The sequence below is a fragment of the Delphinus delphis genome, chromosome 8 (assembly GCF_949987515.2).
Source record: "Delphinus delphis chromosome 8, mDelDel1.2, whole genome shotgun sequence".
In the NCBI taxonomy this organism is placed as follows: Eukaryota; Metazoa; Chordata; class Mammalia; order Artiodactyla; family Delphinidae; genus Delphinus; species Delphinus delphis.
In genome coordinates, this window is record NC_082690.1 from 26,600,623 (window position 1) to 26,625,628 (window position 25,006).

The window sequence follows — 25,006 nt, forward strand, 5'->3', positions numbered from 1 at the left end:
AAACTATCAAACTCTTAGAGGAAAACATAGGCAGAACACTCTATGACATAAATCACAGCAAGATCCTTTTTGACCCACCTCCTGGAGTAATGGAAATAAAAACAGAAATAAACAAATGAGACCTAATGAAACGTCAAAGCTTTTGCACAGCAAAGGAAACCTTAAACAGGACCAAAAGACAACCCTCAGAATGGGAGAAAATATTTGCAAATGAAGCAACTGACAAAGGATTAATTTCCAAAATTTACAAGCAGCTCATGCAGCTCAATAACAAAAAACCAAACAACCCAATCCAAAAATGGGCAGAAGACCTAAATAGACATTTCTCGAAAGAAGATATACAGACTGCCAACAAACACATGAAAGAATGTTCAACATCATTAATCATTAGAGAAATGCAAATCAAAACTACAATGAGATATCGTCTCACACCAGTCAGAATGGCCATCATCAAAAAATCTAGAAACAATAAATGCTGGAGAGGGTGTGGAGAAAAGGGAACACTGTTGCACTGCTGGTGGGAATGTGAATTGGTACAGCCGCTATGGAGAACAGTATGGAGGTTCCTTAAAAAACTACAAATAGAACTACCATATGACCCAGCAATCCCACTACTGGGCATATACCCTGAGAAAACCAAAATTCAAAAAGAGTCATGTACCAAAATGTTCATTGCAGCTCTATTTACAATAGCTCAGAGATGGAAACAACCTAAGTGTCCATCATCGGATGAATGGATAAAGAAGATGTGGCACATATATACAATGGAATATTACTCAGCCATAAAAAGAAACGAAATTGAGCTATTTGTAATGAGGTGGATAGACCTAGAGTCTGTCATACAGAGTGAAGTAAGTCAGAAAGAGAAAGACAAATACCGTATGCTAACACATATATATGGAATTTAAGAAAAATAAAAGTCATGAAGAACCTAGGGGTAAGACAGGAATAAAGACACAGACCTACTGGAGAACAGACTTGAGGATATGGGGAGGGGAAACGGTGAGCTGTGACAGGGCGAGAGAGAGGCATGGAATATATACACTAACAAACGTAAGGTAGATAGCTAGTGGGAAGCAGCCGCATGGCAGAGAGATATCGGCTGGGTGCTTTCTGACCGCCTGGAGGGGTGGGGTAGGGAGGGTGGGAGGGAGGGAGATGCAAGCGGGAAGAGATATGGGAACATATGTATATGTATAACTGATTCACTTTGTTATAAAGCAGAAACTAACACACCATTGTAAAGCAATTATACCCCAATAAAGATGTTAAAAAAAAATTAATGCAGATTTAAGAGGCATCACTGAGGCAGGAAAAGCTAAAGCTTAGAACATATTTTTCACCAAAAAAGAACATTTGAAAATGCCTGTATGGGTTGGCCAGCCAACCAAAATCTACTTTTTTTTTTTTTTTGCGGTACGCGGGCTTCTCACTGCTGTGGCCTCTCCCGTTGCGGATCACAGGCTCCGGACGCGCTGGCTCAACGGCCATGGCTCACGGGCCCAGCCTCTCCACGGCATGTGGGATCTTCCCGGACCGGGGCACGAACCCGTGTCCCCTGCATCCGCAGGCGGACTCTCAACCACTGCGCCACTAGGGAAGCCCCAAAATCTACTTTTAAAATTACTTTTTTTAGGAAAATGATTCTACACAAATTATATTGATTCCTTGAGTACTAACGCCTCAAACCTGAACCTTGGGGCTTTAGAAACACAAGGCATCAAAGCGTGTCTGCCCCACGGTTTTGTGCCTATATTCTTTTATAATCTCTTGTAATCTCCTACTTGTAAGTGCTCTCTCTTAGCATCAGTATGGGTATAGAGTTGGCAGAGAAACCTTATGTCCAAATTGTTCTTAGCCAAAATACAATGTTATTTTATGCAGTCCTAGAGAACTGGTTATAGGATCACAAATGGTGAACAGAAATATACTAATTGTTAAGGAAGTTTCTCCATTTCAGAGTGCTCATCCAGGAAACCATAAATACTTACCTCAGGAAGTGCTTCATTGTGCCTGTTTTGATTATCCAGGTGTTATACAAATGGTTCTCAAGTAATTGCTTCCAAATTTGCCTTTGTCAAAGTAAATGTAAGCTGTGGAAGAAATTAGATATATTTGCTGTTAATGGAGCTGGAAATCCCACCCCCAAATTTCTGCTTACCTTAGTAAGCAGATAAGGTGCTATGCACCCAGAACTTTACCAGCTGAACTGCCCACACTGCAATACAATTCAATGGATGGCAATTATAGCTAAAGCCTTTCACTTTATAATTACACAATTAGTCTCTTATTTTAAGTCACTTGCTGGAGAAATTGTTTGTTTCACGAGCAATCCCTTCAATAGTAAACTTTGCCTCTATTTTGGATACTGTTCCTATATTTTGAAGAACAGTATTTGTATGAAAGACATAAATGAAGAACCATTAAATTAACTATTCTGATTTCCATATAGCAAATGTTCTTAAATCTGGCAGCCTCGACCTTCCAGAAGTACAACTCAAAAAATAACTAAAAGCAACTGGTAATGTCTCTAAGCTAAAAAATAGCTGATAAAGAGCAAGTACTCCAAACAAATGAATGATATGCCCCCGGCCCCATTTTGGGGGGCTCCGTGAATGAAACAGTGAAATTATATAATTGTTTAGCACATTTCAGTTTACAATATACTTTCACAAAATCCACTATATCAAGTTATTGGTCTTCCAACAAGGAAGGACACCAGAAGCTGCCTACAAAGCAGCAAATTAGTATGAGATGTGAAGAAACAGACTAGAGAAGAGAGAGTGGCTGGAAGAAATAGCAGAATGAAGTTACCTCATGAGAGAGAGACAAACGGAATGCTAGCTACAACAACAAGGTAAGGTACTAAATGTGTGGACAAATGGCTTATGGCAGAGACACAATTACCCACTAGAACAGCCCAGGGAATACGGAAACTCGGCCTAAACAAAAGCCAGTCTTTTCGCTTTTTTAAAAAATTGAGGTATAGATGACTTACAATATTACATAAGTTTCAGATGTACAACATAGTGATTCACAATTTTTAAAGGTTGTACTCCATTTATACTTATTGTAAAATATTGGATATATTCCCTGTTCTATACAATATATCCTTGTAGCTTATTTATTATATATATAGTAGTTTGTATCTCTTAATCCCCTACTTGTCTCTTGCCCCTCCCCCATCCCTCACCCCACTGGTAACCACTAGCTTGTTCTCTAGATCTGTGAGTCTGTTTCTTTTTGCTATACTTACGAGTTTTTTTTTTAGCTTCCATATATAAGTGATATCATGCATTATGTTATTCTCTGACTTATTTCGCTTAGCATAATACCCTTCAAGTCCATCCATGTTGTTGCAAATAGCAAAATCTTGTTCTTTTTTATGGCTGAGTAGTATTCCATTGTGTATATATACCACATCCTTTTTACCCACTCATCTGTTGATGGACACTTTAGTTGCTTCCATATCTTGGCAACTGTAAATAATGCTGCTATGATATTGGGGTGCATGTATCTTTTAATGTTTTCATTTTTGGGGGGAAACATACCCAGGAGTGGAATTGCTGGCTCATATGGTAGTAATATTTTTATTTTTTTGAGAAAGTGCTATACTGTTTTCCACACTGGCTACACCAATTTACATTCCCAACAGTGGACAAGATTTACTTTTTTTCCACACTCTCACAAGCATTTATTGTTTGTCAACTTTTTGATGATGGCCATTCTGACCAGTCTGAGGTGATACCTTATTGTAGTTTTGTATTTCATTAATAATTAGTGATGTTGAGCATCTTTTCATGTGTTTTTCGGACATCTGTAGGTCTTCTACAGAGAAATGTCTATTTAGATCTTCTGCCCATTTTTGATTGGGCCATCTGTTTTTTTGATATTGAGCTGCATGAGCATATTTTGGAGATTAATCCCTTGTCAGTCGCTTCATTTGCAAATATTTTCTCCAATTCTGTGGGCTGTCTTTTGATTTTGTTTATGCTTTCCTTTGCTGTGCAAAATTAGTTCCCCATTTTTTAATTTTTGTTTTTATTTTCATTATTCTAGGAGGTGGATACAAAAAGATATTGCTGCAATTTATGTCGTAAAGTGTTTTGCCTATGTTTTCCTCTAAGAATTTTATAGTATCTGGGCTTACATTTAGGTATTTAATCCATTTTCAGTTTATTTTTGTGTATGGTGTTAGAGAATGTCCTAACATTCTTTTTCATTCTTTTGCATGTAGCTGTCCAGTTTTCCCAGCACCACTTATTGAAGAGGCTGCCTTTTCTCCACTATATATTCTTACCTCCTTTGTCAATAGATTAATTGACCATAGGTGAGTGGGTTTATTTCTGGGCTTTCTATCCTGTTCCATTGATCTACATTTCTGTTTTTCTGCCAGTACCATACTGTCTTGATGACTGTAGCTTTGTAATATAGTCTGAAGTCAGGAAGCCTGATTCTTCAGCTCTGTTTTTCTTTCTCAAGATTGCTTTGGCTATTTGGGGTCTTTTGTGTTTCCCTATAAATTAAAAAATTTTTTGTTCCAGTCCTGTGAAAAATGCCATTGGTAATTTAATAGGGATTGCATTAAATCTGTAGATTGCCTTGGGTAGTATAGTCATTTTGACAATATTCATTCTTCCAATCCAAGAACATGGTATGTCTTTCCATCTGTTTGTGTCATTTTCGATTTCTTTTTTTTTTTAATTAATTAATTTATTTTTGACTGTGTTGGGTCTTTGTTGCTGTGTACAGGCTTTCCCTAGTTGCAGCGAGCAGGGGCTACTCTTCATTGTGGTGCACGGGTTTCTCATTGTGGTGGCTTTTCTTGCTGCAGAGCACGTGCTCTAGGCACGCGGGCTTCAGTAGTTGTGGCACACAAGCTCAGCAGTTGTGGCTTGTGGGCTTAGTTTCTCCATGGACTGTGGGATCTTCCCAGACCAGGGATTGAACCCATGTTCCCTACATTGGCCACCGCACCACCAGGGAAGTCCTCATCTTCAATTTCTTTCATCAGCGTCTTATAGTTTTCAGAGTACAGGCCTTTTGCCTCCTTAGGTACATTTATATCTAGGTATTTTATTCTTTTTGATGTGATGGTAAATGGGATTATTTCCTTAATTTCTCTTTCTGATGTTTCATTGTTAGCGTATAGAAATGCAACAGATTTCTGTGTATTAAGTTTGTATTCTGCAAATTTACTGAATTCATTCATGAGCTCTAGTAGTTTTCTGGTAGTATCTTTAGGATTTTCTATGTATAATATCATGTCATCTGCAAACCAAGTTGGCTTTACTTCTTTTCCAATTTGGATTCCTTTTATTTTTTTTCTTCTCTGATTGCCCTGGCTCAGACTTCCAAAATTACGTTGAATAAAAGTAGTGAGAGTGGACATCCTTGTCTTGTTCCTGATCTTAGAGTAAATACTTTCAGCTTTTCACTGTTGAGTATGATGTTAGCTGTGGGTTTGTCATATACAGTCTTTATTATGTTATGTTATAATAAAGGTACGTTCCCTATATGCCCACTTTCTGGAGAGCTTTTATCATAAATGGGTGTTGAATATATACTGTTCATCTCTGTTTGTTTGTTCTTTAAATCTTCTAGCTCTTTATTAAACTTTTCTTGTATCCTTTCAGTCTGTGCCTCCATTCCTTTTCTGAGATCTTGGATCATCTTTACTATCATTACTCTGAATTCTTTTTCAGGTAGATTGCATATCTCTACTTCACTTAGCTGTTCTTCTGAGGTTTTATCTTATTCCTTCATCGGGAACATCTTTCTCTGCCATCTCATTTTGTCTAAATTTCTCTGTGGTCTCTGTTCCTCAGGCTGCAGGAATGTAGTTCCTTTTTCTTTTGGTGTCTGCCCCCTGGTGAGTGGCACTGGTCTAGAAGGTGTGCAGGCTTCCTGGTGGAAGGAACTGGTGCCTGCCCACTGGTGAGTGGAGCTGGGTCTTATCCCTTTGGTGGGAAGGGCTGTGTCAAGAGGTGTGTTTAGAGCTGGCAGTGGGCTCAGAATGACTTTAGGCAGCCTGTCTGCTGGTGGGTGGGGCTGTGTTCCCACCCTGTTGGTTGTTTGGCCTGAGCATCCCAGTACTGGAGCCTGCAGGCTGTTGCATGGGGCCAGATCTCATGCCAAAATGGTGTCCTCCAGGAGAGCTCACACCAATGAATATTCCCTGGGGCTGCTACCACCAGTGCCCTCGCCCCCACAGTGAGCCATGACCACTCCCCATCTGCCAGAAGACCCTCCAAGAAATGCAGATAGGTCTGGCCCAGGCTTCTATGGAGTCACTGCTTTGCCCTGGGTCCCAATGCATGTGAAACCTTGTGTGTGACCTCTAAGAGTTGAGTCTCTGTTCCCCCCAGTTCTGTGGAGCTCCTGCATTCAAGTTCCACTGGCCTTCAACATCAGATATTTTGGAGGCTCCTCCACCTGATACCAGACCCCCAGGGTGAGGAGCATAATGTGGGGCTCACAACTCTCACTCCCGTGGGAGAACCTCTGCAATATAATTATTTTCTAGTTTGTGGGTCACCCATCTGGCAGGTATGGGATTTGATTATATTGCAAAATCACCCCTCCTATCATCTCTTTGTGGCTTATTTGTCTTTGGGTGTAGAATATCTTTTTCGGTAGGTTCAAGTCTTTTTTGTTGATGTTTGTTCAGCAGTTAGTTGTGAATTTGTTTTTTTCATGAGAGGAGATTTCTTCTGCTCTGCCATCTTGTCTCTTGCCCCTCTCAATCATATGGTTTTTATTCTTCAATTTGTTAATGTGGTATATCACATTGATTGGTTTGTGGATACTGAACCATCCTTGCATCCCTGGGATAAATTCCACTTGAGTATGGTAAATTATCCTTTTAGTGTACTGTTGGATTCAATTTGCTAAGATTTTGTTGAGGTTTTTGCATCTATGTTCATCAGTGATATTGGCCTGTAATTTTCTTTTTGTGTGATATCTTTGTCTAGTTTTGGTATCAGAGTGATGCTGGCCTCATCGAATGAGTACAGAAGCATTTTTTCCTCTGCAATTTTTTGGAATAGTTTGAGAAGGATAGGTGTAAACTCTTCTCTAAATGTTTGGTAGAATTCACCTCTAAAGCCATTTGGTGGCTGGACCTTTGTTTGTTGGGGGTTTTGCCAGTATTTTCTTTAATACACAGCTATTTCTGTAAATATTTCATGCATGCTTGAAAAAAATTTCTACATGTCAACTTAAGATTGTGGTTGCTTCTGGGAAAAGAGGGAGTGTTTTAGGATCAGGGACTGGGAAAATGGCCTTCAATTTTATAAATGTTTTATTTATTAAAAAGCAAAATACAGAGGAAAATTTTTGAGTGGTGGGAATGTATATTATTCTTGTACTTTTGGGTCTTTTAGAAACAAATCCAAATTTTAATTAAAAACTGTTAGTGCCCACCCAGAGCCCAGAACATGGTTTCAAATACATTCTCCAATTAAAGGAACCAGGGCTTCTTGGAAAAATGGCTGATTCTAGTGTTTGGGCAGGAAATATACAAGGTAAGCCTGCTGTGTCTTCTTGTTCCAGAAAGTAAGGAAGTGCTCAAAAGACAAACAACTGGGGATATATCAAATAAACACAGGAGCCAACTGAAGGAGTTCCTGATGGTCAAAGCAGAACAATTTGAGTAACAAAATAAATAAAGTATTATTGGATAATAACTCAAAGTATAAAATAAATATCCATGACTCTATACTGATATAAATAAATGACTGAATACATAAATAAATGTACATAAATCTTTCACACAAAAGATTTCCAAATAATTTCTGTAGATACTCTGTCCTCAAGGAGGTGGAGCATAACTCTTTACCCCTTAAATACAGGCTGGACATACAAGCATACCTTGTTTTATTGTGCTTCACTTTATTGTCTTCACAGATATTGCATATTTTTAAAAATTGAAAGTTTGTGGCAATCCTGTGCTAAGTGAGTCTATTAGTGACATTTTTCCAATAGCATTTCATCACTTTGTGTCTCTATGTCAGATTCTGGTAATTCTTACAATATTTCAATATTTTTCATTATTATTATATTTGTTATTGTTACCTGTGATTATGATCTTTGATGTTACTATTGTAATGTTTTGGGGCACCATGAACTGCTTCCACATAAGATGGCAAACTTAATTGATAAATGTTGTGCATATTCTGATTGCTGCACCAACCAGCCATTCCCCTGTCTTTCTCCTTCTCCTTGGGCTTCACTATTCCCTGAGACGCAAGAATATTGAAATTAGGTCTGTTAATAACCCTACCATGGTCTCTAAGTGTTCAAGTGAAAGGAAGAGTCACACATCTCTCACTTTAAATCAAAAGCTAGAAATAATTAAGCTTAGTGAGGAAGGACTGTTGAAACCAAGGTAGACCAAAAGCTAAGCCTCTTGCGTCAAACAGTTAGCTGAATTCTGAATGCAAAGAAAAAGCTCTTGAAGGAAAGTAAAAGTGCTACTCCAGTGAACACACAGATAAAAAGAAAGTAAAACAGCCTCACTGCTGATATGGAGAAAGTTTTAGTGATCTGGATAGAAGATCAAACCAGCCACAATACTCCCTTAAGCCAAAGCCTAATCCAGAGGAAGGTCCTAACTCTCCTCAATTCTATGAAGGCTGAGACAGGTGAGGAAACTACAGAAGAAAAATTTGAAGCTAGCAGGGGTTGGTTCATGAGGTTTAAGGAAAGAAGCCATCTCTATAACATCAAAGTGCAAAATTCAGCAAGTGCTGATGTAGAAGCTGCAAAAAGTTATCCAAAAGCTCTAGCTAAGATAATTCATGAATGTGGCTCCTCTAAGCAGGTTTTCAATGTAGACAAAACAGTCTTCTATTGGAAGAAGATGTCACCTAAGACTTTTACAGCTAGAGAGGAGAAGTCATTGCTTGGTGTCAAAGCTTCAAATGACAAGCTGACTCTCTTGTTAGGGGTCAATGCAGCTGGTGACCTTAAGTTGAAGCCAGTGCTCATTTACCATTCAGAAAATCCTAGGTCCCATAAGAATTAGGCTAAATCTACTCTACCTGTGCTCTATAAATGGAACAACAAAGTCTGATGACAGCACATCTGTTTACAACATGGTTTACTGACTCTTTTAAGCTCACTGTTGAGAACTTCTGCTAGAAAAAAGGATTCCTTTGAATATATTACTGCTCATTGTCAATGCACCTGGTCACCCAAGAGCTCTGATGGAGAGGTACAATGGGATTCACATTGTTTCCATACCTGCTAAGACAATATCCATCCTGCAGTCCATGGGTCAAGGAGTCATTCCAACGTTAAAGTCTTATTATTTAAGAAATATGTTAGTAAGGCTATAGCCGCCATAGATGATTCCTCTAGTGGATTTCAAAGTCAACTGAAAACCTTTTGGAAAGGATTCACCATTCTAGATGCTACTGAGAACATTCATGATTAACAGGATTTTGGAAGAAGTTGATTCCAACTTTCATGGACGACTTTGAGGGGTTGAAGACTTCAGTGGAGTAAGTAATTGAAAATATGGTGAAAACAGCAAGAGAACCAGAATTAGAAGTAAAGTCTGAGTCTGTGACTAAATTGCTTCAATCTCATAAAATTTGAACAGATGAGGAGTTGCAAAGAAAGTGGTTTCTTGGGATGGAATCAACTCCTGGTGAAGATGCTGTGAAGACTGTTGAAATGACAAAAATGGATTTAATAAACTTAGTTGATAAAGCAGTGGCAGGGCTTGAGAGGACTGACTCCAATTTTGAAAGAAGCTCTTCTGTGGGTAAAATGCCATCAAACAGCTACAGAAAAATTGTTCATGGAAGAAAGGGCCAATCAATGCACCAAACTTTGTTGTTGTCTTATTTTAAGAAATTGCCACAGCCACCCCAATTTTTAGCAACCACCACCCTGATCAGTCGGCAGCCATCAACATCGAGGCAAGACCCTTCACCAGGAAAACACCTAATGAGGGATATACCAGAAAATATCCAGTATTCCTCAAAACTCTCAAGATCAAAAACAAGGAAAATCTGGGAAGCTGTCACAGTCAAGAGGTACCTGAGGAGACATGATTACTAAACGCAATGTGGTATCAAGAATGGGATCCTAGGATAGAAAAAGAACATTAAGTTAAAACTAGGGAAATCTAGGACAGATATGGGAAGATGGCAGAGAAGTAAGACATGGAGATCACCTTCTTCCCTACAGATATATCAAAAATACATCTACATGTGGAACAACTCCTTCAGAACACCTACTGAATGCTAAGAAGACCTCAGACCTCCAAAAAGGCAGGAAAATCTCCATGTAACTGGGTAGGACAAAAGAAAAAAAAGAGAGAAAAAGGAATTGGGATGGGACCTGCGCCTCTGGGAGGGAGCTGTGAAGGAGGAAAAGTTTCCACATGCTGGGAAGCCCCCTCACTGGCAGGGACAGGGGGAGCTTTGGCGCCTCAGAGAAAAGTGCACCAACAGGGGTACGGAGGGCAAAGCAGAGAGAATCCTGTCCAGAGGATCAGTGCTGACCAGCACTCCCCAGCCTGAGATGCTTGTTTGCACACCAGGGCGGGTGGGGGCTGGGTGCTGAGGCTCGGGCTTTAGAGGTCAGACCCCAGGGAGAGGACTGGGATTGACTGCATTAAGACAGCCTGAGGTGGCTAGTGCGCCACAGCTGAGGGAGTCCGGGAAGAAGCCTGGGCCTACCAGAGAGTAAGTGACCATTGTTGTGGGGTGCTCAAATAGAAGGAGGGGCCCGCCATAGGAATGTCTTTCTCTGTGTGCTCACAGACAGCAGGGCATGGCCTAAATGAGCTCCAGGTGGGCGCAAGCCATGGCTGCTACCTCGGACCCAAGAGGTGGGCGTGACGGCTACCACTGCCACCACTGCCACCAAGCAACCTGAGACCAAGCACATGTCACTGCCAACACCTTCCCGGGAGCCTCTGCAGCCCTCTATTGCCAAGGGTCCTGCAATCAGTGGCCAACTTCCCTAGGAGAGTGCACGGCATGCCTCAGGCTGTTGTAACTTCCTGCCGGCCTCTGCCACTGCAGGCACTCCCCTCAGAACCCAATTGTGACTGTAATCCCTCCTTCTCCCCGGCCTGAGTGAGCAAGTGAACCCAAATCAGCCGCTGCTTTCTCGCCCTCTTGCCTGGGGGGAGAACAGATGCCTGAAGGTGGCCCACATACCAAAACCACATGCTTTGGTTTTGGTGGGGCCAAAACCAAAGCTGAACTCCAGGGGTGGTGTGACCAAAGAAGAGGAAGGGAAATCTCTCTGTGCAGCCACAGGGGCAGCTGATTAAATCCCTGCAATTGGCTTGGTAAACCCTGCATCTGTGGAATACCTGAAAAGATGAGCTTTCCCACAATTGAGGCTGTGGACTTTGGGGGCAGGTACACACAGAAGTTGGGCCAGGTCAGAGTCTGAGCTGGCCCCACAGTGCCCACAGCAGGTCCAGAGATCTACCTAGAGTTTGCTTTCTGCTTTTGATTTGTTTTTGGTTTTTTATTTTTGTTACTTTAGTTTTTAGTGTTTGTTTTCATTTTTGGGTTCATTTATTTGTTCAGTTGCTCTCTTCCTTTTTGTTTTCTCTTGTTTGTGTGTGTGTGTCTGTTTTTGCTTTTACCATTAGTCTTGGGGTTTTGTTTGTTCGTTTTTTTTTTTTTTTTTTTTTTTCCTTTCCTTCTGTGCCGTGTGGCTTGCAGGGTTTTGCTGCTCTGGACAAGGTTTGGGCCTGAGTCTCTGAGGTGGGAGAGCCAAGTCCAGGATGTTGGACCAACAGAGAACTCCCAGTCCCAGGGAATATTAATCAGCAAGAGCTCTCCTAGAGGTCCCCATCTCAACATCAAGACCCAGCTCCACCCAATGCCCAGCAAACTCCAGTGCTGGAGACCTCACAGCAAACAACTAGCAAGACAGGAACACAACTCCACCCATTAGCAGAAAGGCTGCCTAAAGTCATACTAAGCTCACAAACACAACAAAACACACCACCAGACATGGCCCTGCCCATCAGAGGGACAAGATCCAGCTCCACCCACCAGAACACAGGCACCAGTCTCCCGCTCCAGGAAGCCTACACAAGCCACTGGACCAAGCTCACCCACTGGGGACAGACACCAGAAGAGGAACTACGATCCTGCAGCCTGCAGAAAGGAGACCCCAAACACAGTAAATTAAACAAAATGAGAAGACAAGAGAAATATGCTGCAGATGAAGGAGCAAAGTAAAAAACCATAAGCCCAAACAAATGATGAGGAAATAGCAGTCTACCTGAGTAATGATAGTAAAGGTGATCGAAAATCTCAGAAACAGAAGAGAGAAAATAGAAGAAACATTTAACAAGGAACTAGAAGAACTAAAGAACAAAAAAACAGTGATGAACAACACAATAACTGAAATTAAAAATACACTAGAAGGAATCAATAGCAGAATAACTGAGGCAGAAGAATGGATAAGTGAGCTGCAAGATAGAATGGTGGAAATAACTGCTGCAGAGCAGAATAAAGAATGAAAAGAGGGCACTCGGCGGCGACCACTGCGCAGGTCGGACGTCGTTCGCTCGTAACTCGCTCCGCTTCCTCTGCAGCCATGTCTGACAAACCCGATATGGCTGAGATTGAGAAATTCGATAAGTCGAAACTGAAGAAAACAGAAACGAAAGAGAAAAATCCACTGCCTTCACAAGAAACGATTGAACAGGAGAAGCAAGCAGGCGAGTCGTAATGAGGCGTGCGCCGCCAATATGCACTGTACATTCCACGAGCATTGCCTTCTTATTTTACTTCTTTTAGCTGTTTAACTTTGTAAGATGCAAAGAGGTTGGATCAAGTTTAAATGACTGTGCTGCCCTTTTTCACATCAAAGAATGGAGAACTACTGACAACGAAGGCCGCGCCTGCTTCCCATCCGCCTGTCTGGCTGGCAGGGAAGGAAAAGAATTTGCATGTTGGTGAAGGAGGCTGGGTGGGACGACAGTGAAATCTAGAGTAAAGAGCAAGCTGGTCCAGGGTGTCCTGCGGGCTGTAAAATGCAGTTTAATCAGTGCCATTTTTTTTTGTTGTTGTTCAAATGATTTTAATTATTGGAATGCACAATTTTTTTAATATGCAAATAAAAAGTTTTAAAACCTGAAAAAAAAAAAAAAAAGAATGAAAAGAATTGAGAACAGTCTCAGAGACCTCTGGGACAACATTAAACTCATGAACGTTCAAATTATAGGGGTCCCAGAAGAAGAAGAGAAAGACAAAGGGTCCAAGAAAATATTTGAAGAGATTATAGTTGAAAACTTCCCTAACATGGGAAAGGAAATAGTCAATCAAGTTCAGGAAGTGCAGAGAGTCCCATATAGGATAAAACCAAGGAGAAACATTCTGAAACACATGTTAATCAAACAATCAAAAATTAAATACAAGGAAAAAATATTAAAAGTAGCAAGGGAAAGCAACAAATAACATACCAGGGAATCCCCATAAGTTTATCAGCTGATTTTTCAGCAGAAACCCTGCAGGCCAGAGGGAGTGGCAGGACACATTTAAAGTGATGAAAGGGAAAAACCTACAACTAAGATTACTCTATCCAGCAAGGATCTCATTCAGATTCAACAGAGAAATCAAAAGCTTACAGACAAGCAAAAGCTAAGAGAACTCAGCACCACCAAACTAGCTCTACGAGAAATGCTAAAGGAATTTCTCTAAGTGGAAAACAAAAGAGAAGAAAAAGGCCTACAAAAACAAATCCAAAAAATTAAGAAAATTGTAATAAGAACATACACATTGATAATTACCTTAAATATAAATGGATTAAATGTTCCAACCAAAAGGCACAGACTGGCTGAATGGATACAAAAACAAAAACCATATATATGCTGTCCACAAGAGACCCACTTCAGACCTAGGGACACATACAGACTGAAAGTGAGAGGATGGAAAATGATATTCCATGCAAACGTAAATCAAAAGAAAGCTGGAGTAGCAATACTCATATCAGATAAAATAGACGTTAAGATAAAGGCTGTTACAAGAGACAATGAAGGACACTACATAATGATTAAGGGATCAATCCAAGAAGATATAACAATTATAAATATACGTGCACCCAACATAGGAGCACCTCAATACATAAGGCAAATGTTAACAGTTATAAAAGGAGATATCGACAGTAACACAATAATAGCAGGGGATTTTAACACCTCATTTACACCAATGGACAGATCATCCAGACAGAAAATCAATAAGGAAACACAAGCTTTAAATGACACAATAAACCAGATAGATTTAATTGATATTTATAAGACATTCCATCTGAAAACAGAAGAATACACTTTCTTCTCAAGTGCGCATGTAATATTCTTCAGGATAGAGCACATCTTGGGTCACAAATCAAGCGTTGGTAAAGTTAAGAAATAGGAAATTGTACCAAGCATCTTTTCCGACCACAATGCTATGAGATTAGAAATGAATTGCAGGAAAAAAAAACTGTAAAAAACACAAACACATGGAGGCTAAACAATGTGCAACTAAATAACCTAGAGATCACTGAAGAAATCAAAGAGGAAATCAAAAAATACCTAGAGACAAATGACAACTAAAACACAACACAAAACCTATGGGATGCAGCAAAAGCAGCCCTAAGAGAGAAGTTTAAAGCAATACAATCCTACCTCAAGAAACAAGAAAAATCTCAAATAAACAATCTAACCCTACACTTAAAACAACTGAGAAAGAAGAAGAAGAACAACAACAAAACCCCCAAATTTAGTAGAAGGAAAGAAATCATAAAGATCAGAGCAGAAATAAATGAAATAGAAAAAAAGAAAACAACAGCAAAGATCAATAAAACTAAAATCTGGTTCTTTGAGAAGATAAACAAAATTGATAAACCTTTAGCCAGACTTATTAAGAAAAAGACGAAGAGGACTCAAATCAATAAAGTTAGAAATGAAAATAGAGAACTTACAATGGACAACACAGAAATACATAGCATCATAAGAGACTACTACAAGCAACTATATGCCAATAAAATGGACAACCTGGAAGAAATGGACAAATTCTTAGAAAGGTATAATCTTCCAAGAATGAACCAGGAAGAAATAGTAAATATGAACAGACCAATCACAAGTAAGGAAATTGAAACAGTGATTAAAAATCTTCCCACAAACAAAAGTCCAGGACCATATGGCTTCACAGGTGTATTCTAAAAAACATTTAGAGAAGAGCTGACACCCATCCTTCTCAAACTATTCCAAAAAATTGCAGAGGAAAACATGATTCTGCACTCATTCGATGAGGCCAGCATCACCCTGAAACCAAAAAATATCAAAGATATCACAAAAAAAGAAAATTACAGAGCAGTATCACTGATGAATATAGACACAAAAATCCTCAACAAAATACTAGCAAACAGAATCCAGCAGAACATTAAAAGGATAATACACCATGATCAAGTGGAATTTATCCCAGGGATGCAAGGATTCTTCAATATATGCAAATCAATCAATGTGATACACCACATTAACAAACTGAAGAATAAAAACCATGTGATCATCTCAATAGATGCAGAAAAAGTTTTTGACAAAATTCAACACCTATTTATGATAAAAAAAACTCTCCAGAAAGTGGGCATAGAGGGACACTACCTCAACATAATAAAGGCCATATATGATAGACCCACAGCAAACATCATTCTCAATGGTGAAAAACTGACAGCATTTCCTCTAAGATCAGGAAGAAGATAAGGAGGTCCACTCTTGCCACTATTGCTCAACACAGTTTTGGAAGTCTTAGCCATGGCAATCAGAGGAGAAAAAGTAAGAAAAGGAATACAAATTGGAAAAGAAGAAGTGAAATTGTCACTGTTTGCAGATGACATGATACTATACATAGAAACTCCTAAAGATGCTACCAGAAAACTACTACAGCTAATCAATGAATTTGGTAAAGTTGCAGGATGCAAAATTAATGCACAGAAATCTTTTGCATTCCTATAAACTAACAATGAAAGATCAGAAAGAGAAATTAAGGAAATATTCCCATTCACCACTGCAACAAAAAGAATGAAATACCTAGGAATAAACCTACCCAAGGAGGTAAAAGACCTGTACTCAGAAACTATAAAACACTGATGAAAGAAATCAAAGATGACATAAACAGATGGAGAGATATACCATGTTCTTGGATTGGAAGAATCAATATTGTGAAACTAACTATACTACCTAAAGCAATCTATAGATTCAGTGCAATTCCTATCAAATTACCAATGGCATTTTTCCCAGAACTAGAACAAAAATTCTTAAAATGTGTATGGAGACACAAAAGACCCTGAATAGCCAAAGCAATCTTGAGAAAAAAGCAGAGTTGGAGGAATCAGGCTCCCTGACTTCAGACTATACTACAAAGCTACCGTAATCAAGACAATATGGTACTGGCGCCAAAACATAAATATAGATCAATGGAACAGGATAGAAAGCCCAGAGATAAACCTATGCACCTATGGTCATCTAGTCTATGACAAAGGAGACAAGAATATACAATGGAGAAGAGACTGTCTCTTCAATAAATTGTGTGGGGAAAACTGGACAGCTAGAGGTAAAAGAATGAAATTAGAACACTCCCTAACACCACACACAAAAATAAACTCAAAATGAGTTAAAGACCTAGATGTAAGACCGGACACTATAAAACTCTTAGAGGAAAACATAGGCAAAACAGTCTTTGACATAAATCACAGCAAGATCTTTTTTGACCCACCCTCTAGAGTAATGGAAATAAAAGCAAAAATAAATGGGACCTAATGAAACTTGAAAGCTTTTGTACAGCAAAGGAAACCATAAACAAGATGAAAAGACAACCCTCAGAATGGGAGAAAATATTTGCAAATGATTCAACGGACAAAGGATTAATCTCCAAAATTAATATAAACAGCTCATGCAGCTCAATATCAAAAAACAAACAACCCAATCCAAAAATGGGTGAAGACTTAAATAGGCATTTCTCCAAAGAAGACATACAGCTGGCCAAGAGGCACATGAAAAGATGTTCAACGTCACTAAGTTTTAGAGAAATGAATATCAAAACTACACTAAGGCATCACCTTCCACTCATCAGAATGGCATCATCAAAAAATCTACAAACAGTAAATGCTGGAGCGGGTGTAGAGAAAAGGGAACCCTCTTGCACTGCTGGTGGGAATGTAAATTGATACAACCACTATGGAGAACAGTATGGAGGTTCCTTAAAAAAATAAAAATAGATTTATCATATGACACAGAAATCCCACTACTGGGCATATACCCAGAGAAAACCATAATTCAAAAAGACACATACACCCCAATGTTCATTGCAGCACTATTTACAACAGCCAGGTCATGGAAGCAACCTCAATGCCCATCGACAGATGAATGGATAAAGAAGATGTCGTACATATATACAATGGAATATTACTCAGCCCTAAAAAGGAACGAAATTAGGGCTTCCCTGGTGGCGGAGTGGTTGAGAGTCCGCCTGCCGATGCAGGGGACGCAGGTTCGTGCCCCAGTCCGGGAAGATCCCACATGCCGTGGAGCAGCTGGGCCCGTGAGCTATGGCCGCTGAGCCTGCGTGTCCGGAGCCTGTGCTCCGTAACGGGAGAGACCGCAACAGTGAGAGGCCCGCGTACCGCAAAAAAAAAAAAAAAAAAGGAACAAAATTGGGTCATTTGTAGAGACGTGGATGGACCTAGAGACTGTCATACAGAGTGAAACAAGTCAGAAAGGGAAAAACAAATATCGTATATTAATGCGTATATGTGGAATCTAGAAAAATGGTACCTGTCTGCAAGGCAGAAATAGAGACACAAACGTAGAGAACAAACATATTGGCACCAAGAGAGAATGGGGAGTGGAATGAATTGGGAGATTGGGATTGACATATATACACTAAAACGTATAAAATAGATAACTAATGAAAACTTGCTGTATACCACAGGGAACTCCATTTCTCTGTACAATAGAAACTAACACAACATTGTAAAACAATTATATCCCAATTTTTAAAAAATAGGGAAATCTGAATAAGCATAGATTTTAGTTAAAAATTTGGTATCAATATCAGTCCATTAATCGTGACAAATTTATCATATTAATGTAAGATGTTAACAATAGAGGAGACTGTGTGCTAATATAAGGAAACTTTCTGTAGTATCTTTGTAATGTTTCTATAAACCTAAAATTATTCTAAAATTTAAAAAAATTATTACAATGTGTTAGTGCCTACTATGCTCTAGACACAGAGTTAGGCACTAGGGATACAGGGTGAACAAGAAGGGCATGAATTCCATCCTCCAGACCCAAGAGTCTTGAGGAAGACAGAGAAGAAGATGATACACAAATACAAATAGGTACTTAACCACAATATTACAAGTGGAAATAGGTGCTGTGACAGTGAATGTGAGAGATGTTTACCTTAGATGTAGGGTTCTGGGGGTTCCCCAAATAGCACATGCAAATTCCTAGAAGCAAGAAAATACATGATGTATAGAGGGGAAAACACTCAATATGACCTAGTGTGGTGCTCAATGAGAGGAACAGGTAAAAACAGGGATGGTAAAATACGGAAGGGCAAGAAGGGGTCAGATCATCAAAGGCTTTATGCAATATTAAAGAACTTTGAACCTTATCCCATGAGCAGTGAAGAACTATTGAAAATTATAGACTTGGATGTGACATAATCAGAGTTCTAGTTTTAAAAGTGTAATCTCACTGTAGTATAGAGAATAAATTAGATTGTGGTGAAATTATAGGTAGGGGCATCATTTATAAGGTTACAGTCATCTAGGCAAACATAATAATGACAGAATAAAGCAAAAGACAGAGACAGAATGTTTTGGATTGGCGAGATATATAGAAGACAAAATCAATAGGACTTTTGTTGATTGATTGGGGGGTTAGTTAATGAAGGAAAAGGAAGAGTCAAACATTATGCACATGTTTATGGCTAGCAGCTAGGTAGACAGTGTAATCTTTCACTAAGATATGGAATTCTGGAGATACAGATTTTGGGTCTAGGTGTATTTGGGGATCTTTGGTTCATTTTGAATTTTCAGGGTAAGTGGGAGTGTGGATATATAATACATGGATCTGAAGATCAGGAGAGAAATCCCAGTTGGAGACAAAGATTTGGGCTTCCTCAGCATATAGATGGTAATTAAAACCATAGCCCAGACGAAATACTAAATAAACAGCATATGCAACATTTGTTGGTCATAACAATATTTTTTGTCATTAGGATAATATTAAATTAGAACTATCATACTACTGAGGCAAAAAAGTAATGGAATACATTTCAGAAAGATTTTATCAAAATTTAAAAAAAATTTGTCCATTAAAACAAAGCAAAACAAAACAAAAAATTTCTCGAATGTTTATGTGCTCAGCACTGTTCTGGTAATGTAACATAGTTTAATATGGCAAAGGATCTTTACTATTTAAGGGAAATTTGGGCAAATTGGCAGAGAGTGTGCATGGTAGTTAAGAGCACAAGTTTTGGAGACAGAGAATTCATGTCTGAGGCACTACCAATAGCCAAATGGCTTTAGACAAGTTGCTTAATCTCTCTGGGGTTCAGTTTTCTTCTCCTTAGATGGGGAGAGAAATCACAACTACCTCGTATGACTGTTCTAAGGATTGAATGAACCAAAGCATGTAATGTGCTTAGCATAGTTAGATGTATATAATATGCAATCAATGAGTTGCTACTCACTTCTGGTATTATTATTTTCTCATTCTTATTATACTGTCCTCTAAAGTAAAAGATCATTTTGTCAAGTCAAGAATCACTTAGGAGACTGTTGAGATAAATTCTGGTAAATTGTGACCTGAACTGGGACACCAACAGTGGTGATGAAGAAGGTAGAATCAATTGGAATTGCTGATTGGGTGGGACAGGTGAAGGGAACTAGTAATTAGTTCTAATTATCTGTCCCCCAAACAGGAAACAAAGACAACAATTAGTTCTAATTATTTGCCCCCAAAGAGGAAACACCAAAAATGGCTTTGGGTGGTAGAAGAAAGCCTTTTGCAAATGCTATTTAACTCACTGTTCTTTGGGTACTCATTAAATAACTTCTCTAAATGTTTTCCATAAAAAGCAAAAAGAATTACTTCTTACTTTATTTTTAAATCTAGCTTTGTTTTAAAGGAGACACACTTGTTAATGTCCTAATTACAGTTAACTAGAAAATCTATATAAAAGACAGGAACAAATCATAGTTGGTGTGCAATGTATGATACTCTGAGCCACTATTGATAAGAAATGTCCTTTGAACAGTTTTTCCAGAGTGGCGCTGAGTTAATCTACTCCTTTGTAGCCCAAACAGCATTTCTCAAGTGGTTGGTCAAGACCTAAACTCAGGAAGAATTTGAGTTTACTTTTTGTTTGCACAGCCCTCTAATAAAACAGTAGCCCTGATAGACTTCTCAAGTATTTTACACACCAGCCTGTTTTATGCACCAGACTTTAACTTGATGAAATATGTTACTTGTCTTGTTTATGTCTGTCTCACTAATTGAAAAACACTGATATATATTAACTCTTTGTTTAATTCAGACTTATTGAGGTATTATTTACATAAAGTTCACCCATTTTTGGTCAGACATTAGCTCCAAAGCCACCTGTTTCACAGCACAAAAGGAGAACACAGAAACAGCTCTGGGTGCTATCCCTTCCTTGTAGCTTCGTTTCTAAAGAGGTTTTTAACCCAGGGTGGATATCAGAATTACCTGCTATATTTTAAATCTCTCCTATTGTTCTGAAATTATCTATTTCATGTTTCTTTTCCCTCTGAACTACATACTCCTCCAGGGCATCAGGGAAGCCGCAGGGCCTCATACAGTGCCTGGCACGTTCAGTGCTCAATACATATTTATTGAAATGAACTCTGCATCTTTCTCGAGAAATTCACTTCTTTAACAGCACTGTTCAATAACAGCACTAATAAAAACAAAAAATCTCCCCACTGGAAGAAAAAAAACCCTGTTTTTTTTTAAAACCAAAGTAAAGAATATAATCATAATCCTGGTTCCCTGACCCTTTCCCCTTATCTGCAGTAATTTCTCTCCATGTGTACAGGGATATTGTCCTGCCCTATTCTTAAGGGAAGGATCAAATGATTGTGCTCTGGAGATCGACTGACACTTCAGTGCTGTGTGTGGGGTTACGTGACCCTTGCAGCACAAGGAATGGTCTGTTGCTTCTGAAAATTCATCCTCTTACCTGGCATCGAGGAACTTGCCCTGCTTCCTATGAGCAAGAAGCCACCGAGGCTCTTTGTAAAGTACCACAAGGTGGCCCCACCTCTTAGAAGCCAATCCATCTATTGAGCACTGCAGGGAATGAGAGACTCAACTACAGGGAAAAGAATTCCCTTCTTTAAGATCTGAATCCCTACATGAGACTAAAAATGCTATTCTGTGGACCAAAAAGTTCGTTCGGGATTTTCTGAACGAACTTTTTGCCCAATACAATACTTTCTATGTAGTCCTTCAAATTCTAACTGACTGCATGCCCTGTAACAACCAAAATGCTTGTGGACTCATAATGCTTATACATAAATAAAAGACAACCCACAAGGCAAATACTGTTCCATTGTTATAATCTGCCTAATTTGAAATGATAATGTTTTTTAACTGTTGTATACAATACATTTAAAAATAAAATTTAATTAAAAAAATTTAGCCTCAGCTTAAGATTTTGTGAATAACAGCCAATATTTTCAAAGTGCTTACCATATGCCAGGCAATATTCTTTTTTTTTTTTTTAAGTTTATTTCCAGTTTACCTTCCTGGGCTGATGCATTTTTTTTAACATCTTTATTGGAGTATAATTGCTTTATAATGGTGTGTTAGTTTCTGCTTTATAACAAAGTGAATCAGCTATACATATACATATATCCCCATACCTCTTCCCTCTTGCATCTCCCTCCCTCCCACTCTCCCTATCCCATCCCTCTAGGTGGAGACAAAGCACCAAGCTGATCTCCCTGTGCCATGCGGCTGCTTCCCACTAGCTAGCTATTTTACATTTGGTAGTGTATATATGTCTGTGCCACTCTCTCACTTCATCCCAGCTTACCCTTCCCATACCCTGTGTCCTCAAGTCCATTCTCTACATCTGCTTCTTTATTCCTGTCCTGCCCCTAAGTTCTTCAGAAACTTTTTTTTTCTTTTTTTGATTCCATATATATGTGTTAGCATATGATATTTGTTTTTCTCTTTCTGACTTATTTCACTATGTATGACAGACTCTAGGTCCATCCACCTCACTACAAATAACTCAATTTTGTTTCTTTTTATGGCTGAGTAATATTCCATTGTATATATGTGCCACATCTTCTTTATCCATTCATCCGATAATGGGCACTTAGGTTGCTTCCATGTCCTGGCAATTGTAAATAGAGCTGCAATGAACATTGAGGTACATGACTCTTTTTGAATTATGTTTTTTTCATGATATATACCCAGTAGTGGGATTCCTGGGTCATATGGTAGTTCTATTTTTAGTTTTTTAAGCAACCTCCGTACTGTTCTACATAGTGGCTGTATCAGTTTACATTCCCACCAACAGTGAAAGAGGGTTCCCTTTTCTCCACACCCTCTCCAGCATTTCTTGTTTGTAGATTTTTGATGATGGCCTTTCTGACTGGTGTGACGTGGTACATCATTTTATTTTGATTTGCATTTCTCTAATAATTAGTGATGTTGAGCATCCTTTCATGTGTTTGTTGTAAATCTGTATATCTTCTTTGGAGAAATGTCTATTTAGGTCTGCCCATGTTTGGATTGGGCTCTTTGTTTTCTTGGTATTGAGCTGCATGAGCTGCTTGTAAATTTTGGAGATTAATCCTATGTCAGTTGTTTCATTTGCAAATATTTTCGCCCATTCTGAGGGTTGTCTTTTCTTCTTGTTTATCTTTTCCTTTGTTGTGCAAAAGCTTTTAAGGTTCATTAGTTCCCATTTGTTTATTTTTCTTTTTATATTCATATCTCTAGGAGGTGAGTCAAAAAGGATCTTGCTGTGATTTATGTCACAGAGTGTTCTGCCTATGTTTTCCTCTAAGAGTTTTATAGTGCCTGGCCTTACATTCAGGTCTTTAATCAATTTTGAGTTTATTTTTGTGTATGGTGTTAGGGAGTATTCTAATTTCATTCCTTTACATGTAGCTGTTCAATTTTCCCAGCACCACTTATTGAAGAGGCTATCTTTTCTCCATTGTATATTCTTGCCTCCTTTATCAAAGATAAGGTGACCATAAGTGTGTGGGTTTATCTCTGGGCTTTCTGTCCTGTTTTATTGATCTATACTTCTGGTTTTGTGCCAGTACCATACAGTATTGATTACTGTAGCTTTGTAGTATAGTCTGAAGTCCAGGAGCCTGATTCCTCCAGCTCCATTTTTCTTTTTCAAGATTGCTTTGGCTATTTCGGGTCTTTTGTGTTTCCATACAAATTGTGAAATTTTTTGTTCTAGTTCTGTGAAAAATACCATTGGTAGTTTGATAGGGATTGCATTGAATCTGTAGATTATTTTCGGTAGTATAATCCTTTTTACAATGTTGATTCTTCCATCCAAGAACATGATATATCTTTCCATCTGATTGTAACATCTTTGATTTCCTTCAGCAGTTTCTATAGTTTTCTGCATATAAGTCTTTTGTCTCCTTCAGTAGGTTTATTCCTAGGTATTTTATTCTTTTTGTTGCAATGGTAAATGGGAGTGTTTTCTTAATTTCCTTTTCAGATTTTTCATCATTAGTGTATAGGAATGCAAGAGATTTCTGTATATTAATTTTGTATCCTGCAACTTTACCAAATTCATTGATGAGTTCTAGTAGTTTTCTGGTAGCATCTTTAGGATTCTCTATGTATAGTATCATGTCATCTGCAAACAGTGACAGTTTTACTTCTTCTTTCCTGAATTGGATTCCTTTTATTTCTTTTTTTTCTCTGATTGCAGTGGCTAAATCTTTCAAAACTATGTTGAATAACAGTGGTGAGAGTGGACAGCCCTGTGTTGTTCCTAATCTTAGAGGAAATGGTTTCAATTTCTCACCATTGAGAATGATGTTGGCTGTGGGTTTGTCATATATGACCTTTATTATGTTGAGGTAACTTTCCTCTATGCCTACTTTCTGGAAGGTTTTTATCACAAATGGGTGTTGAAATTTGTTGAAATATTTTTCTGCATCTATTGAGATGATCATATGGTTTTTATCCTTCAATTTGTTAATAAGGTGTATCACATTGATTGATTTGCATATATTGAAGAATCCTTGCAATCTGGGATAAACCCCACTTAAACATGGTGTATGATCCTTTTAATGTGCTGTTGGATTTTGTTTGCTAGTATTTTGTTGAGGATTTTTGCATCTATGTTCATCAGTGATATTGGCCTGTAGTTTTCCCTCTTTGTGACATCTTTGTCTCGTTCTGGTATCAGGGTGATGGTGGCCTCATAGAATGAGTTTGGGAGTGTTCCCCCCTCTGCTATATTTTGGAAGAGTTTGAGAAGGATAGGTGTTAGCTCTTCTCTAAATGTTTGATAGAATTCACCTGTGAAGCAATCTGGTCCTCGGCTTTTATTTGTTGGAAAATTTTTAGTCACAGTCTCAATTTCAGTGTTTGTGATTGGTCTGTTTATATTTTCTATTTCTTCCTGGTTCATCTCAGAAGTTTGTGTTTTTCTAACAATTTGTCCATTTCTTCCAGGTTGTCCATTTTACAGGCATATAGTTGCTAGTAGTAATCTCTAATGATCCTTTGTATTTCTGCAGTGTCAGTTGTTACTTCTCCTTTTTCATTTCTAATTCTATTGATTTGAGTCTTCTCATTTTCTTGATGAGTCTGGCTAATGGTTTATCAATTTTGCTTATGTTCTGAAAGAACCAGCTTTTAGTTTTTTTGATCTTTGCTATTGTTTCCTTCATTTCTTTTTCATTTATTTCTGATCTGATTTTTATGATTTCTTTCCTTTTGCTAACT

General features: G+C 38.5%; 2 protein-coding genes across 2 annotated transcripts in view; one reads left to right on the top strand and one right to left on the bottom strand.

Moving 5' to 3' along the window:
• ELMOD1 (ELMO domain containing 1) overlaps window positions 1-25,006 on the bottom strand; it is a 112,828-nt gene that overhangs the window by 69,082 nt on the left and 18,740 nt on the right. The window contains exon 2 of the mRNA XM_060018018.1: window positions 1,992-2,093. Coding sequence (XP_059874001.1) covers window positions 1,992-2,008 — 17 coding nt within the window. The 5' untranslated portion in view covers window positions 2,009-2,093. The remainder of the gene's footprint in view (window positions 1-1,991; window positions 2,094-25,006) is intronic.
• On the top strand, window positions 12,531-13,155 carry LOC132429385 (thymosin beta-4). The gene has a single exon (XM_060017616.2). The coding sequence runs from the start codon at window positions 12,586-12,588 to the stop codon at window positions 12,718-12,720; it is 135 nt and encodes a 44-aa protein (XP_059873599.2). The 5' UTR covers window positions 12,531-12,585; the 3' UTR covers window positions 12,721-13,155.